We start from the raw sequence: 15,634 nt of genomic DNA on the forward strand, positions 1-15,634 counted from the left end.
ATAACTTATGTTTTTCTTGTGCATATTTGACCACATGGATTTATGTGAGACCTCAAAGACACCAAAAATCCAGTTTTTGAGTTTGTTTAGTGAACATTCTGCTCCACTGAGTCCTAAACGCATCTAATCTCTGTTTTGATGATACAATCGGCTGCACGGCAGGTACGTTTGTGTGTGTGTGTTTCATGTGCACATACTTGAGTGTAGGCACTCGTGTGTTTACGTGTTATGGGATACCCCATTCTTAAGAGCCAGCTGCTTCTCAGACCTGTAAGCATTAATTTGTCCCCTTGTCTTCACTACAGCTGACCGCAACAGCAACTCATTCATTCCCAGACAGGCAGCACCGGTCGCCTCGGTAAGAGTATACCGTTAGTGTACACTGCTCGTGAGAATCCCAAAGATATTTCCAGTGATTGTTTTGACTGCAATTTGATGGACGGTGCCTGCAGAGCAATACATCTTGGGCAGGCTGCGTCCCTTCAACTGCCTGTGAATAGCCAAAAGGTTTCTGACTTCTGTCACGATTTTTTACTGTCAGTAAAAGCAACAGACATCACAGAAGAAAAGTAGGCCAGCTGCATGAACTATGCATGTCTCCGGAATAACATTTTATGATCTACACAGACGAACAGGAGGAACAAATACCTCGTGGACCTCGGGGGATTCGCCCTCTCACCCTTTTGCGTGTTCTCTCTGCGCTCTACCTGTTACGACCTGCGTTTTTCCAACTTTGACCCTGGAGTTTTGAGTACGCGGGACGACGCATTGGAGGCTGACAGGAATCCAAAAAATGACTTGTGGTTTTCCAGCCTGCCTCCCCTCTCGGTGGCATGTGTGAAATATGCTGCTGTGACATGTGCAGGGCCTGTGAGTGGATGGAAAGTTGCTCAGAGCGGTTTCATCTGCAGGGCACGAAGGTGGCAGATACATGACAGACCGTCATGCTCAAGGTGCACAGGGGAGAATAATCTTTAAGGCTCCGATTATAGCTTGGCGTGTTCAAGTGTGACACTACACGGTTCCACAGTTGTTCGAACTTGAAAGGAACAGCGGTGACATTCACCACCCACTGGGTACCTCTAATTTAGAGGCTGTGGGCTCTGCTCTGCACAAACCTGCTCAAGTATTTTCCTGACATTGAAATGTCCCGGGTGTTTATATATATTTATATACTCCACGTGGCTTAAAGGCAGGACAAGATGGGAACCTCAAAGACGCGGTCTGCTTTCAATGCAGGGTCTTTTAGTTGATAATAATCACTAAGATTGCATGTTCACATTTGTGTTTGCTCAGGGATAGGATCAGTTTCCAGAGTTTAAAGTAGTTTAAATGGCGGTAAATCACTCTCTAGTGAGATAAGATAGGATGAAACAGCCATATGAGTAAGTGGACTACAAATATCGATTTTTTTCAGCCTTGACATGTGGAAGGCAACTGACCCTGTCTCATTACATTTCTTTCAGATTATCATTTGCGTTTTACACCTCACGAAACATCTGCAAGACGCTGGTGTAAACGTCCCCAAGGCTTAGTAGCGTTCCATATGGAGATAATACGCAACAGAGGAGATTTATGCAGAGGAATTATGTAAGTGCAGGAGCTGATAAGGAGGAACAAAGGCTGCAGACGCAGATTTAGAACAGATATGGAAGCTTAGTAGAGTAAAAAAAGGTGGGAGAGATGAGAATCGCCACCGGCGGATGAAGGGATCAGTCCACGCTGATTATTCCTCTAATTGTATTTTGCAAACTCTTGTCACTGCCAATTTACACAAACTTGATGCCCTCGCCCCCAGCGTGACCAGGAGCGACCTTTCATCAGGAATGCTGTAAAGAGCCTAATGAGACTGGTTGGAAGTCTAGACGCGGCACAATTATGGAAGATTAGGGTGCTGTGCAGGATGCAATGGCAGGTAGGTGGGCAAGGATGTAACCCCACCCCTCGGACTGCAATGCACTCCCTCTCATTAGAGGTGCCTTTCCTGACCACAGCAACAGGACCGTGTTCTCTCTCTCACAGTTAAACCGAAATATCTCACACCGTTTCAGGATGGGAGGAGTGGAGACTGAATTCAAGGCAAATAATTCCTGCAAAATAAAAAATAACCCCATCTTGTTTGTCAATGTCTTTGTTAGTTTTATCATCAATTTTTGGGCCACAAAGTAAGATTTCCCTTCAGTGTATTTTGACAGTATTAGCTGAGCATTTAGCAGTGAGGATTATCTACATTTTTCTATTTTATGATACTATTTTCATATAACTTTTCACAGACAGACATATCACTACTGTCTATTATTTCGCTTTTCTTGTCCCTTACTTCACTTTCTCTCACTAAAGAGGTAATAAATCAAAGAATCACAGAGTTCAGAACAAAAAAAGGGGAGAAGGTGTGAGAAAACAGGGAGCTTCTGGTCCCCGCATCTTCATTTCAGCTGCTCTGGAAGTCACGCTATGCTGACACCTAACAATACTCAAAGAACAGGATTTAACCTTCAAATGGCAAAAAAAAAAAGAAAAGGTGTCAGTGTCTCTGTGAATGGTCCATTTGAAGTCAAATTTATGGCTGATATGGGCGAGATAGTGTTGTAACAAAAAAAGAAAAGGTGTGAAGAGCAAGATTATGTTACCACCTGCCCTTGTTTACTGTTCCTAAAACAGATCTCATTACTACATTTTTCACATTCTGTGTTTTTAGGTTAGACATCGTGATCCCCTCCAAGTAAAGTAAAAAAGCAGACGTCAACCTGTTCTTGACTATTACAGCTGCAGCCTGTTAAACCCATCAGAGAGGAAAAGGGAAACCCTGAGAATGATTTAGACTGTTTGTGATCTTTCTCGACATTTACTGCCCCATTATCAGCCCTTTCACTTTTACAACTTTAAAAGAAAATGCTCTTAAAGCATAACAGCCATATTTGGAGCAGATAAAACAAATGTGTTCACCTAATGACGTGATGAGCAGCACTTTTTTGACCTCTTGGTGGTGGCTGGACACACCAATAATCAGTGACAAACCGCTGCAGCTGGGCATGTCACAGGTTTACACTCTCATGGCCTTACAGTCTTTCATGTTGGTGTTTAACTCTGGGCAGCTGACTACAATAACATATAATCATGTGAATTATGGTCGAGCGTTAAAGTCTTTAAGCCCAGCCAAGAGTTCCCGGTCCTTATGTACTGTAATGCACTAAAACTCAAGGTGTGATATTTCCGGAAACATTTCTGTGATGATGGTGAAAGTGGATTTAAATTGGTTACAGCTCCTTTGTAATCAAAGTGTCTTATTACAGCGTATTAAAAAAAAGTGGTACCTATCAAGCATTTTGCACAGCAGAAATGTAATAAAACTTAATTATCTCCACCAGCTTTGTGAAGGGGCTCCCAGAATTAAGTTTCAGCACAGCTCAAAACATGCTACTAAATGTAAAGTCCAGCCTTCTGGGCCAGCGCTGCTGATCATATAACTGGCCAAGCAGATGTGTCGTCACATCAAAACAAGCAAACGTAATCCCGATTTTACTACTGCGTCAGCATCAATCAGGGGAACTTAAAAAAAGAAGGGGGTCTCCAGAGAATGCTGGGTGGACAAACAAAGATCACCAGGCCCCTCATTAGTATTTGGGGGAGGGGCATGGCCCATTCACAGCAAGATTTAGTGGCTGGAAACACAAAGGTGGACCAGGAGACTTCTTAATGTCACAAACAGACACAAACAAGCTACATTACAGGATCCCAATGAGCCCAGTAGAGCAAACTGAAAAACTACAAGTGGTTCAAGGCATTAAATTCCATTAAGGGCCACCAATCAGCTTCTGGAAGACCGTCAGCATATTAAAACGCATTAAAATAATACAGCCTGTCCTGTATTTGTCTTTTTAAATGGCTTACCGAGAGTTCAGGTAAAGAGAAGCCTCAGATTAGAGGTTGTTCGGCTACACAGAAAGTTTCACATTCTTTAAGGCTGACATGAACATATTCATGTTTGGATCTTTTCCACACCCTCTTCTTCACCAAACCACTTACTGGTTTCCAAAACACTAAAAAACTATACAACCTTTTATTGTCTTTCGTGAAGCAAAGCCTGCTCAAATTATCAGCCACACTGGCTAATCATCACAATGAGGCCACGCACCGAGGAAGAAAGCTATCCCTATCTCCAGCCGTAAGGACCGGGGCATGCACGTGTGTCTCGTTTCGAAGCACTTACTCACTAAGTGCATGTGTGGAGGTTTCTCAAATGTTTTTCTTAATCCTGAGTAAAAAGCATTCAATGGGACTCAGAGTTCAGGGATTTATTTTTACAATAGGAAAAGTCCCAGGGCCGACACACTGAAAGCATCCCGCTCATCACATTCCTGTGGTCCGGAACATGAAGGGGGGCACATACACTATATATTATGCTTACTTTCCTCGCTAATCAATCTGACAGTCAAACCTGTCCCCTTGGCAGAGTGAGAAGCATGTGTGAAATGGTTTAACCATGCAGTTAAGGGATGTTCTCTTTTACTACACGGCCCCATGCAGACGGGCGTCCTTTGACAGATACCATCTGTGTCGCTGCTGCTCCCTCCTGTCACTGTCAGTCTCTAAACGGCTGGACGAGCAGCGGCGATGATGGCAGTTACTCCACATTTTAGAATAGGGTTAAATGTCGCGTAGTCCTCCTGCTGTTCATTACCCCGTGAGTGCAGTCATGGGAGTTCGCAGCCACTCTGAAGTGGCACATACTGGGTCCACATGCTGGCTTCACCTTTGATCTATCTGCTCCCCTCCAATCTTCGCCGTGGGAGGGGACACCAAAAGTCACAACTGTCACATAAATCAGCTTAACTAAGCACAAAGTTATGCTAATAATATAATTGCGGGTGTTCCTTCACTACGCAAGACTAGAAGAGATATGGAAACACTAAATCATTGGATGTCGCAAGTATAAAAACACAAAGTCCGTGGCAAGTTGGAAAAGTTTAGCAATACTTCTGACCAACATGCCATTAATGTGTTCGCTTGGATTCGACATCTGGGAGGCATGAACCACCCACATTTTAAGTTGGCCTGAATGTGCTTCAGTGGTTACCATGACTAAGATGGAATAAACCTCGCGAGCGTGCGTACGCATTCATCAAAATTCAACAAACATGGACAGGTTGGAAAACTCGCCCCATCGGCTGCTTTAAAGGGAATTGGCTATGTCTATTTGTGTGTGAGGTGAGAGGAGGGGTGACAAAAGGCAGGTTAAAACAGGCCACTGGCCTGCTAGTCGGAAGAAAAGGCCACTATTGAACTTTTAAGTATTTGCAGAGTGTGACAGCTTTTATAGGACGGACTGCACAGAGTAACATCTGAAATCACCCTCGCTGACTGCAGCGTTACACGCAAACTCATACCAGTGTTCAGAAAAACGGAAGCACATTTTACCAGACATTCTAGGAAGCTGTTCAACTCAAGGAAGACAAGAGAGCGAGAGACGGACGACAGCAGCAAAAGTCAGCTGGGAGCGGTCTTATGTGATGACCTGATGACCCGCCGTATTTGTCTTTAGTTATCTTTCACTCAACCAGACGGCCCTGGTTCAAGTCTGAGTACTTCAAAGGTTTTGTGCTGCTCGACAAGTGTCTCTTAACAAAAGAATGAATTCCCACAATAGTTCCAGGGTTGCTGTCCCGACCTTGCAACCATGTTAACAAGCATTCCGTTTCAGAATGCAGCTCCAAAATAGAACCAGAATCACAAACATCTTCACCATAAAAATTAGGTTTTACAAGCTTGGTCTCATAACTTTAAGTTGTTATTCAGAGAACTGTATGCCATGTTGACAAGGGACAAATAAGTATTGTATTCAGAATGGACTTAAAGTATTATTAGCTAAATGCACTTCAATAATCAAAAGTAGAAGTACTAATTAACATTAAGTAACATTTTAGTTGACAGAAGTGGAGATAACTACTTGTTGGGAAGTTAACCTTTAACAGTGCTTTATATTTTATGAATTGTTAATTTGTTTGGTGAGTGAAATCTTCATCAGAACTAATCAGTAGCTACAGTTGTCGAATACATTAAAGAGAGTAAAACGTACCACAGTTGCTCAGAAATGAAAATGGTATACAAGTTAAATAGCATGAAATGGTAGTACTGAAAGTGGAGGCACCTCTAAATTGTACTTAAGTACAGTACTTCATTAAATTTACTCAGTTACTTTCCAACCACAGTCATTACGTGTTCCATGTAATCAGCTATCAAACAACATCATAATCAAACGTCTACAGAATCTGTGAGAAACACCCTGAGACGTGTAATAATCTCTCACGAGGCGTTTGATCGGAGGCAGATCTCCGTGTGTCGCCATTTCTCAGCCCCTCGACCAGCAGACTGTGGCGGACTCACGTCATGCACCGACAGGCTCCATAGAAATAACTGACCTCAATATTTAGAGCTTCGGTCAACTGTTTATAAGCCTCCTGAAGAAAGCATAGTCACTACTCGGGTTCCTAACTCTGGATTACAGAAAGAGACTCTGTTACTGGTAAGGAAGGAGGAGCTACTAATGCCACAAACAAGAGTTTTATATATGATGTTTCTGAGCGGGAAAAAACTGGAGGGGTTATTATTTTCATATAGTTGAGAGTTTCAGAAGATAACAAGATATATAGCCCTCTGCCTCTGAGTGCAACATTTCCAATAAAATATTAAAAAAAGCATCAGTAGCACTTATTTTCCCAGATATAAGCTGTACAAAATGGCAATACAAATCAGACTGAGAAGCTTTGTTTTGACCATCATTTTGATGTATGGCGATAAGCTTCATGGCCAGCGGGGCTGTGGCTGAGCCTGGGAGCCTTTGAAGAAAACATTACAGAATATAACTTATGATGATAGCCATCAGCAGAGGGTCTGTCTTGAGTGATGTCTGGAACAGGCTGGTCCTTCTTGGCATTGCAATGACCCAAAACACAGCCAAGATATGAGCTTACGCTTCAGGAATCAGTTGCAAAGAGCAAATAAACAAGTGGGCACCAAACAGAACTGATATAAACACCTATTAAACGAGCGGGACAGAAAAATAAATACCCGATTTTCTCGTGTAGGCTTACGTCTGTTTGGAAAATGTTTCACTCTGCTATCAAGCATTTTTTATGAGTGACTCCTTAGTCCTCCTCCTTATATTAGTTTCAAAGAACTCTTAAAAAGATATTAGACTAGTTTTATGGATTTGAGATAACCTCTCAGGATCGGACACAAAATTCTTGAACTAAGACGCTGGTAAAGTTTCATGTTACAGAAAGTCCGTTAGTCTGTCTGTCTGTGGGTAAGTCCAGATGTCAGCTGGTATGAAGACATCTGCCATGCCAGAGGTCTAAAAGCCTTGGAAGCTCTTGATCCCAGAGGATACCACTTGTCTACTGATGACAGGCTGGATACTGAGTACATCAGGCACCAAAGTGATGAAATCCCACTGGATATAGACTAGGCAAAGAGATTTAAAAGGACTTCAGAGCAAAAACAAAGACAAAACCTCATACGCACACGATGGGTAGGGTTGCCAGTTCTGTCATAATGTCATTATATTAATTGGAAAGTAGATATTATAACTTAGAATTGTGAAGCAAATCACGTATTTCAAATAAAATTCAGAAATAAATATCCAGAGTAGATCAGATTTTATTGACAGTGTCATAGAAATTACCCCATGATCATTAAATTCAAATGTTAAGTCCTGATTAGTGCACAGAAGCACACAAAACAAGTGAGAAGCCATCAAATGTGACAACATGTGCTCCGTTTTTGTTAAAAATGCTGCAGTCTGGAAATGAATTTACACAAGAACTATGACTTATCTTCAGAAATCTCCATCACTCATGTCAAATTATACAACCCTGAATCTTACAGCATGATGGTATCATGGTTTGGGAAGAAGGAAGCTGAGGCTGGTGACCCATTCAAATGGGATTCATTGTCTTTCAAAAGGACTAGAGGAGCCTTGCAGTCCTGACTTTACCTCAGAGTAAAGGCACAAATAAAAAACAAAAACAGTAATTACTGTATTACACATCACTGAGACACAATGTGACTAAAAAAATCAAAACAGATGACACCTCCATGCAACTATTGAGTGCAGGGCCGTAATTTACCCCTTGCAATGACATAAATACGTCACTCGCTGTATACAAACACGTACGAAACCACATCAAAAGCCCTCCAGGGAAGTATCACCACATGCGCCTGCAGAGGATTATTTACATCGCCGTCTCAAGTGATTAAATGATGAGTGAATCTCTGCGGCTCCACACATTGGTCCTCAGCCACATCCCTCACTGTGGTTCAAGCTTTACGTAAACACGACGGGAGAACACGCAGTGGCTGACACTTGAGTGCAGCATGTGGACCGCAGCAGTAACTGAATTATAACAGCAGCTTGAGTGAGTGGCGCGCTCTCGTCTACGCAGTCAAGTTATTTATCTGCGCCTCAAGAATGTGACACTTATAACAAAATGGTATTAGCCTGACCACCTCAGAGTGGTCTTCACAGTGGCTGAACTATACATCAGAGCCGTTAAAAGACTCATTCATTAGAAGTCATGTTATTGCTCTTTCTCCAATGAGACACTTTTGACTCAGGCCACATTTTATTCTCATTTGCCCTCAGGACTCGACACTGAGGTGACCTGTATTTGGCACATGCAAGACCTAAAAAAAAAAGGGGACAGCTGTGAGTGTATTCCTGCCGGTGTCCCACTCTGATAATCTCAAATGTTGCCCCCCCAGTCAGGCAACAAGAGTCACTGACATCCCCACACCATTCATCCTGCCGTCTCATTCTATGCCAATCACAGGGCCATATAACTGCCAGATACTTTACGGGCTGTTAGCCTCCAATGGAGGGAGGGTCAAGGAACGGGGGTCTGCTGCATAGCCCTCCACCAGCAAGGGCCTCTAGGTGCCCATTGATAGCAGCTATCATTCACAATGCAGGACAATGCCGGTGGATCTCAATGTGTGGAAAGGGAAGAGGCGTAACAGTTGATCTGATATCAAACATAGCTCAGGGGCTGCCTGGAAGCTAAACTGAAAGGTGTGGGAACCTATTATATATAGTGATGGGATACAAAGATAGATGAGTGGCCAAGGACTGAATAAAGACTCAAATGTTGTTATTTCAGACTTATACCTACAACAAATCCAGTGTGTGTGTCGGATAATGTGTTCTCAATACTACAAAATGTTGCTAGATCTTTCAAGACTGCTTCCTTTCATGCCCATACTGCACTTAGTGCTGGAAACACAACAGAATAAACTCAAGTGTTAGACGAAGTCTGTATTAACCATGATTGATGTTTTATTTTATATTTTAAAACATGAACAGAAAGAAAGATTTGAGTTTGAGTTTTGACATTGTATATTTTGTAAAGTCAAAAATGCAGAGTAGAGGGGAGATTTTATTTGATTAGATTTTTTTTTATGTATTTTGGAACAGGATTTCCCCCCATTAATTTATCTAACTGTATCTGTGAACGTTCGTAACGGTTTTGAAGTCAGAAACAGGAACTTGTCTTCCTTATGTCACCAGATATTAGGAACTCAGACCCATGAATAAGATATGGTTTTCCTTCCTCTTTCCTTTTTGTGTGTCTGTTATAGATAAGCTAATATTTAGACAGTTTACAGTTAACGGACACATAATGACAAACTGTCTATTTCACTAATCTTTCATTTGCTGATGGTCGGGAGTTTGAAAGACTCATTATTACATAATAGACGAATCCATTGCACCAATTGCAATAAAAGGGTGTATTTATTCTAGTCAAGAGACCTCAGATTTATGTTACAAAGTTATTTTTCAACAAAGAAGTTTGACGGGGTTTTAGGGTTAGTGTTGAAATGCTGTCCTGTGTTTCATGACTTATGTCTGTATGTGATTGTGTATACTGCAAATGTTGCATGAACACTGATCAGCAAACATCATGTTCAGCAGATGGCTTCAATTCACTATTCTCTCATTAGACCTCCACTAGGAGGACCAGCTTTATAAAGTCGACCGATGGTCTTAAAGTGATGGTTCGGAGTGAAATGCACCCTAGGTCATTTCCACCATGACATCCAGCCAAAATGGTAAAATGGCCAAATACCCCCTCAGAAGCATTTTTAGCGATGGTCAAAATTGGTCAAGATAGCCGCTATCAGCCGAATGGCTTAGTACTAGCGCTATAGTACATAGTGTATAATAATGCATGGAATGTTACCAAACTTCTGCAGTAGTACACATGGTGTCTGTACTCACAAAACTAGGCATTTGAAAGTTTGTAAGTACACCAGGAGTTTATTTAAAAGAACACTTGTCTGATAGCTTCTATCCTCTGCTGCTAAAGCTAGCGCTGCGCCAACGCCACTTCCGTGTTTAGCTCTTGCCGTCACGTGAGTTTCACGCGAGAGTATGACATTTTTTTTTTTGTATTATCAGGTCAACACATTTTTATAAATGCTTGAAATATCAGGTCAGCAAGTGTTGACAAGTGTTCCACCAATGTTGACCATCGCTAAGACTGCTTCTGAGGGGGTATTTGGCCGGATGTCATGGTGGAAATGACCTAGGGTGCATTTCACTCCGAACCATCACTTTAAACAGCACCTAAATGGGCATGTTTGTTCATGGTTTCACTGACCATATGATTACTTCATGCTTGAATAAAAGACTTAATCAGAAGTAAGTCAGGTCAGCTTAGCTACCACTGAGTGCTCTGGTCATATAGATTGGCTGTCAGTGCAGCTGAAATTCCCAAGGCATGTTCATGAGTCCTATAATAGCAAACAAGGAGAAGAAGGTAAAGCTCAAAGGTGTTATGAAGCTACGTCTGTTGCACCAGAAAGCTTCTTTCTGAGAAAACTGTGTGTGGATGAAAAAGGTGGTTAGAGATGAACTTTGAGCTCCTGGAAGCTGACCAGAGAGCATAAATATATATAAATATCACACCACACCACAACATGATGTTCTGAATTCTCACTGCAGATTGAACCATTGCAACAAAGTGTCTAGAAGGGCCTAATTTGAGGGACAGATGGATGATTCTGGAAAAATAGTTGACACTTGAGGAATTTCCTGTCGTGTGGTGTTATCAGAAAAAACAACAAAATCCTCCGCTGTTTTACTTCAACAGCTCAAATTCAACAATGGAGTTGCTGATTAAATACTTGGACTGCGGGGTAAAGAAGCCAACTGCTGATGTGAGGAGATTCTCCCTCACTTGTGGAGAAAGGCGATCACTCAAGTAGAGTTCAGCGGGGAGGCTTGGAGAGCTGACTGAAGGCTCCAGAAAAGAGCCAGAAAGGTGTTTTTAATCAAAGGGCAAGGTCCATCTGTGAGGTTTTTATTATCCCTACTTTTACTTTAACTACACACTGCATAGACTCATGGAAAATGTACTTGTGTAAGAGAATATTGTTTGGAAACAATGCTAAAGTGGCAGGCTTCTTTGAAAAGAAGAGAGTTTGAATATGAAAGGATTTTTCGACTCACCATACTGGCAGCTGGGTCCGTTGAAGCCTGCAGGACAGTCACAAAGCTGGGTGGATCCGGCCCGACACTGGCCTCCATTGAAGCACACGCCGTAGCTACACACAGCTTCACGTGTCGAAAAAGGAGGAAAAAAAAGAATAAGTGAAGCAGAGACACCTGGCTGTTGTCATCACACATCAACATCTTGTTTCAAACGCTGACCTCTTTCTATCAAAGCCTCATCATCGGCCTGTTCACTCCTGACTAAAGAGGAACATTGATTCTCCTCCATTCACACCAACCAATGAAAGAGGAATCCACCACTTGGCTCTCTGTGAGCAGAAGCGCAGGCTTTGGGCCAAGCGAAAGACATTTCATAACTCTATTTTCACAGTGTTAAACATTAGTGGCGGCGCAGGAAAGTTGGCCTCTTTAGTGCAGGTTTACCTCAGGATGACCTTAATGGATTAACTGCACTTTGATCATTGTCGCGAATAGTGATCATACAGATGTTCATGAGTGAGTCATGGGATACAATCAGAGAGCCACAGGGCGAGCGCGGCTCATCCATCTCTCGGAGCCTGCAGCCATGTGCCCATAAATCCCTGTAAGTCAAACTGCTCACGCTAGTTAAGACGGGAAATTCAAAGAATCCAGGACATATAAACCAGGTAGCATCCACCTCCGAGGTGCACCATCACATTCCCTACACTAACACACAAGACGCACATTCATCATGGCAGTCCTTCACCTAAAAATGTGTGTGTGTGTGTCTGTGTGTGTACAGTGTGCTGAAGTCTCCCTGCCTGTGTGCTTATCTGATGTGCGTCGAGGCTAATATCCCCGAGTTAGAAACAGCTGTTTAAGCCGGGCCTGCTGTTTGCGCTCTCTTCAGCAGAGTGCGGTGCTTCGTGATGACAGGTCCAGAGGATTGATGTCTATCATTGACTGGCAACATCAAGTGAAAACAACACAGTCCAGCTAAGAAGAATCTGAATGCCAATTGCTCCTTCAGATGACTGTGAAGAAACCGTCTGCATGCCAGTTAACAGCCAGCAAATTTTAAGCAAAAAAAAATGTGGCTTAGGCACATCTCCATCAACTGAGCCGGAGCGATTAAACTCAGCTACAAATGGTCAGAAGTTGGCCCGATAAACTACAGGATGGCTGTCATCCATCAGTAAACGCAGAGTTAGAAGAGGAGGATGGAAACAGAAGACACAAAGTCGGCGTGGCCATCTCAACAATTAGGAAAATCATTTAATTATTCATTCATGTCAGCTAGTATTGGTTAGGTTTAAACCTCCGGAGATGAAAAGCATTCGGAGGTTATGGGAATATCTGAGAAGAACAGCCAAAACAGCTCATAAGTCATGCGAGTTAAAACGTTCCCTACATCAGAATTTAATCCGCAGAGGCATTTCCACGACCCATTCAGCACATCCACTCTTTTTCGACAAAAGGCAAAAAAACCCTCTCGAGCAAGAATATTGTTTTGTGCGATAGAGGACGTTTTATTTCATTTTTCCATTCCCATACAGCTTACAAGCGGTTACTTCAAAACGCGCATTAAAAGTACATATGTGAATGGAAACACAGCTAGTGTGAGTTTAGCATAATCCCTCTTTATATTTTTGCTTTTTCTTCTTGCCTTTTCACTCCGTTGTGTCTGTATTACGTGGATATTAACACCATATTTAATGATTTCAATTGTTACACTTCAATAAAGTGTATCTAAAGTCTGAGCGTTTCATGTAAGCAGTGGAGGATAACATAATATTTCCAGCCAAAAGATGAAGGACATGAGGTAATGATCTCTTATAATCACAGATGAGCCAGAGTTATTTCACAGTCTAGATTCTCAGAGCTCCTCGGAGACTCAGCCTAAACAGCTGCCTGTCATCTGGCTCCATCCTCAGACACCAGCTCACCAACCAGGGAGTCTACACTTCCTTTGGTAGTCTCTAAAACACACTCCAGCAAACAGGGGTTCACCAACCTGATGCACATTGCCAAATACATCCATGTGTTTGTTTTCTGTATCTATTAGTGTTTGTGAAGCCACTGAAATCCGACTCCAACAGGAAGACCATCTCACCACAGACCCTGCGATGACTTCTAGTTCCTCAAGACTGTGTGGCTACAGAAGTTATGATACACTGTAGTGGAGCGACATACAGCTACATAACTATCCCCACTTCTGTGATTATCTAATGTGGGGGAATAATGGCGTGGTGACAGCTACGGATGACAGACGAGCAGGAAAAAAAAGCATTATTTGCTGGTCCAGGTTTGATTGCAAAAAAAGATCTAAATTCTTCAGGACAATTACATTACGGCCATCTGCCAGAGATCAAATTAATGGGACAATTCTAAATTGTGGTAAAAAAAAAATCGAATGAACTTAATTACTAGCAACATAGTAAAAGGTCAGATGTCTCAGAGTCACTTCGGGGTAGCATGGCTAAGCGACAACAAGGGGAATTCTGGGATGTGAAACACACAGGGTTGTTGGCAGCCAACCAGGACATTTTTGGGCCGCCCCCGTCCTGAGCTCCTTACGCTGCTTAATCTTCCCTGAAATAATTTCTTAATGTGGCATGCAGCGTGGCATAAAAACTCACTCTCGTCGGTCGCTGTGAAGGCCTCCACTCTATTACAAAGACACCTTCTCTGAGAGGATTAGCAGCTCCCACAAAGAGAAGAGACAGGCGGCGCAGGGGTCGGCGGCTGGTGCAGAGAAACCGACAAACCAACAAGCAGGTGTCACCCTTACAGCCTCTGATGAGGATGACCACGGCTATACAGAGGGCAGCTCGGCGTTTGTTTAGGCTCCGTCGATCTGTTTAACCCCTATGGGGCGACTCGGAGGGAGACCACTTTTGGGGCGATTCACAGACACAAAGGCCTGCGCTCAAGGCTCCGTTTGGTGCCGCAATCGGTGCCGCGTGGAGGCGTGCACTGTATTTTGAGGCAACAAATCATGGTTTGCTACGCAGAGGAATGTGTCATTTCAAAGCATCGGTGTGAATATGGGGGCCAGCTATGTCGGATGATCTCTGACAGGCTCCTTTTGAAAGACTTTAAATACCATTTGAACGAGACACTGGGTCGGTTTGACAAAGCAGGCACAATAATGCTTCGTAAAAAAATATGTCTGCGCGTGCAAGAACCTGCAATTAGAATATCTGGGGCATTTCACTGCACCCTACATCATACTGTCGAAATGACAGGTTACTGTGAGAGAAATATATTTTCATACTTATTTTGCAAATATGTGGATTCGAATATTAACATTTAGTTCAAATAGAGCGAGCACCAGGGGCCTGGTCATCCTAATAATAATAATAATATAATACATTTGCCTACCGTTCATTAAAATCTAAGAATGTAGGACGTTAAAAAAAGAAGTGTAAACCTTTGGCCCACTGCACTTGTCCTCACTTTAATGTGAGATGTGGATTAGACATCCATCTTTATAAATTCGTCCAGCGAGCTTCAAACAGAACTCAAGATGTTCGGAGTGAGTTGGTATTTGCTCTCAGACTCATATCTAACAGCAGTCCCAAAAAAATGTGGCAGTTCCAATTTGTTTTCCGTATTCTGCTGACCTTAAAGACCTTTCCTCATCAGCTCAAAGAGAAAAACGTGTATCCAGAGGCTGTGTTTTTGATGGAATCGAACTCACACCACAGTTTTGGCGTAAAATGCACCATGATTTCTGTTTTAGCATGGGTCTATTTGTGCTCAGCTATGCACGATATCATCCCCATGACCACTGACACACACACACACACACACACAGACCACCCATGGATAGACAGAGGACCATTTCCTCTCCTCTGACTACTGGGCCTATTTCACATGTAGCTACCTTCGCCAGCCTGCTCCCACCACAAAAGGGGGCCGGTTCCCATTCAGCAGTTAACGAGGACGACAAACTGGAGGAGCCATTGTCCTTGCTCCTCAGCCCCTGTCACAAAGCTTATTGTTGCCGTCAATCAACGTAACTGTTTCGTTTCCACTCCCTCCTAACCCTGTCCATCCTCGCCCGGCCCGTGGCGACTTGCTGGGGTAAAAAGGTTTAACACACTGATTGAGTGGCCCCTTCCAAATGTTTAAGTGGAGGAAGTCGCCATCACAAAG

At 42.8% G+C, this 15,634-nt stretch overlaps 1 protein-coding gene across 1 annotated transcript in view; it reads right to left on the reverse strand.

Annotated features, from left to right (window-relative positions):
- Nucleotides 1–15,634, reverse strand: part of megf6b (multiple EGF-like-domains 6b) — a 59,083-nt gene that overhangs the window by 38,310 nt on the left and 5,139 nt on the right. Inside the window, exon 4 of the mRNA XM_084035374.1 lies at nt 11,510–11,614. Within this exon, the coding sequence (XP_083891500.1) occupies nt 11,510–11,614 (105 nt within the window). The remainder of the gene's footprint in view (nt 1–11,509; nt 11,615–15,634) is intronic.

The sequence above is a fragment of the Eutrigla gurnardus genome, assembly GCF_963514095.1.
Source record: "Eutrigla gurnardus genome assembly, chromosome: 2".
Classification (NCBI taxonomy): domain Eukaryota; kingdom Metazoa; phylum Chordata; class Actinopteri; order Perciformes; family Triglidae; genus Eutrigla; species Eutrigla gurnardus.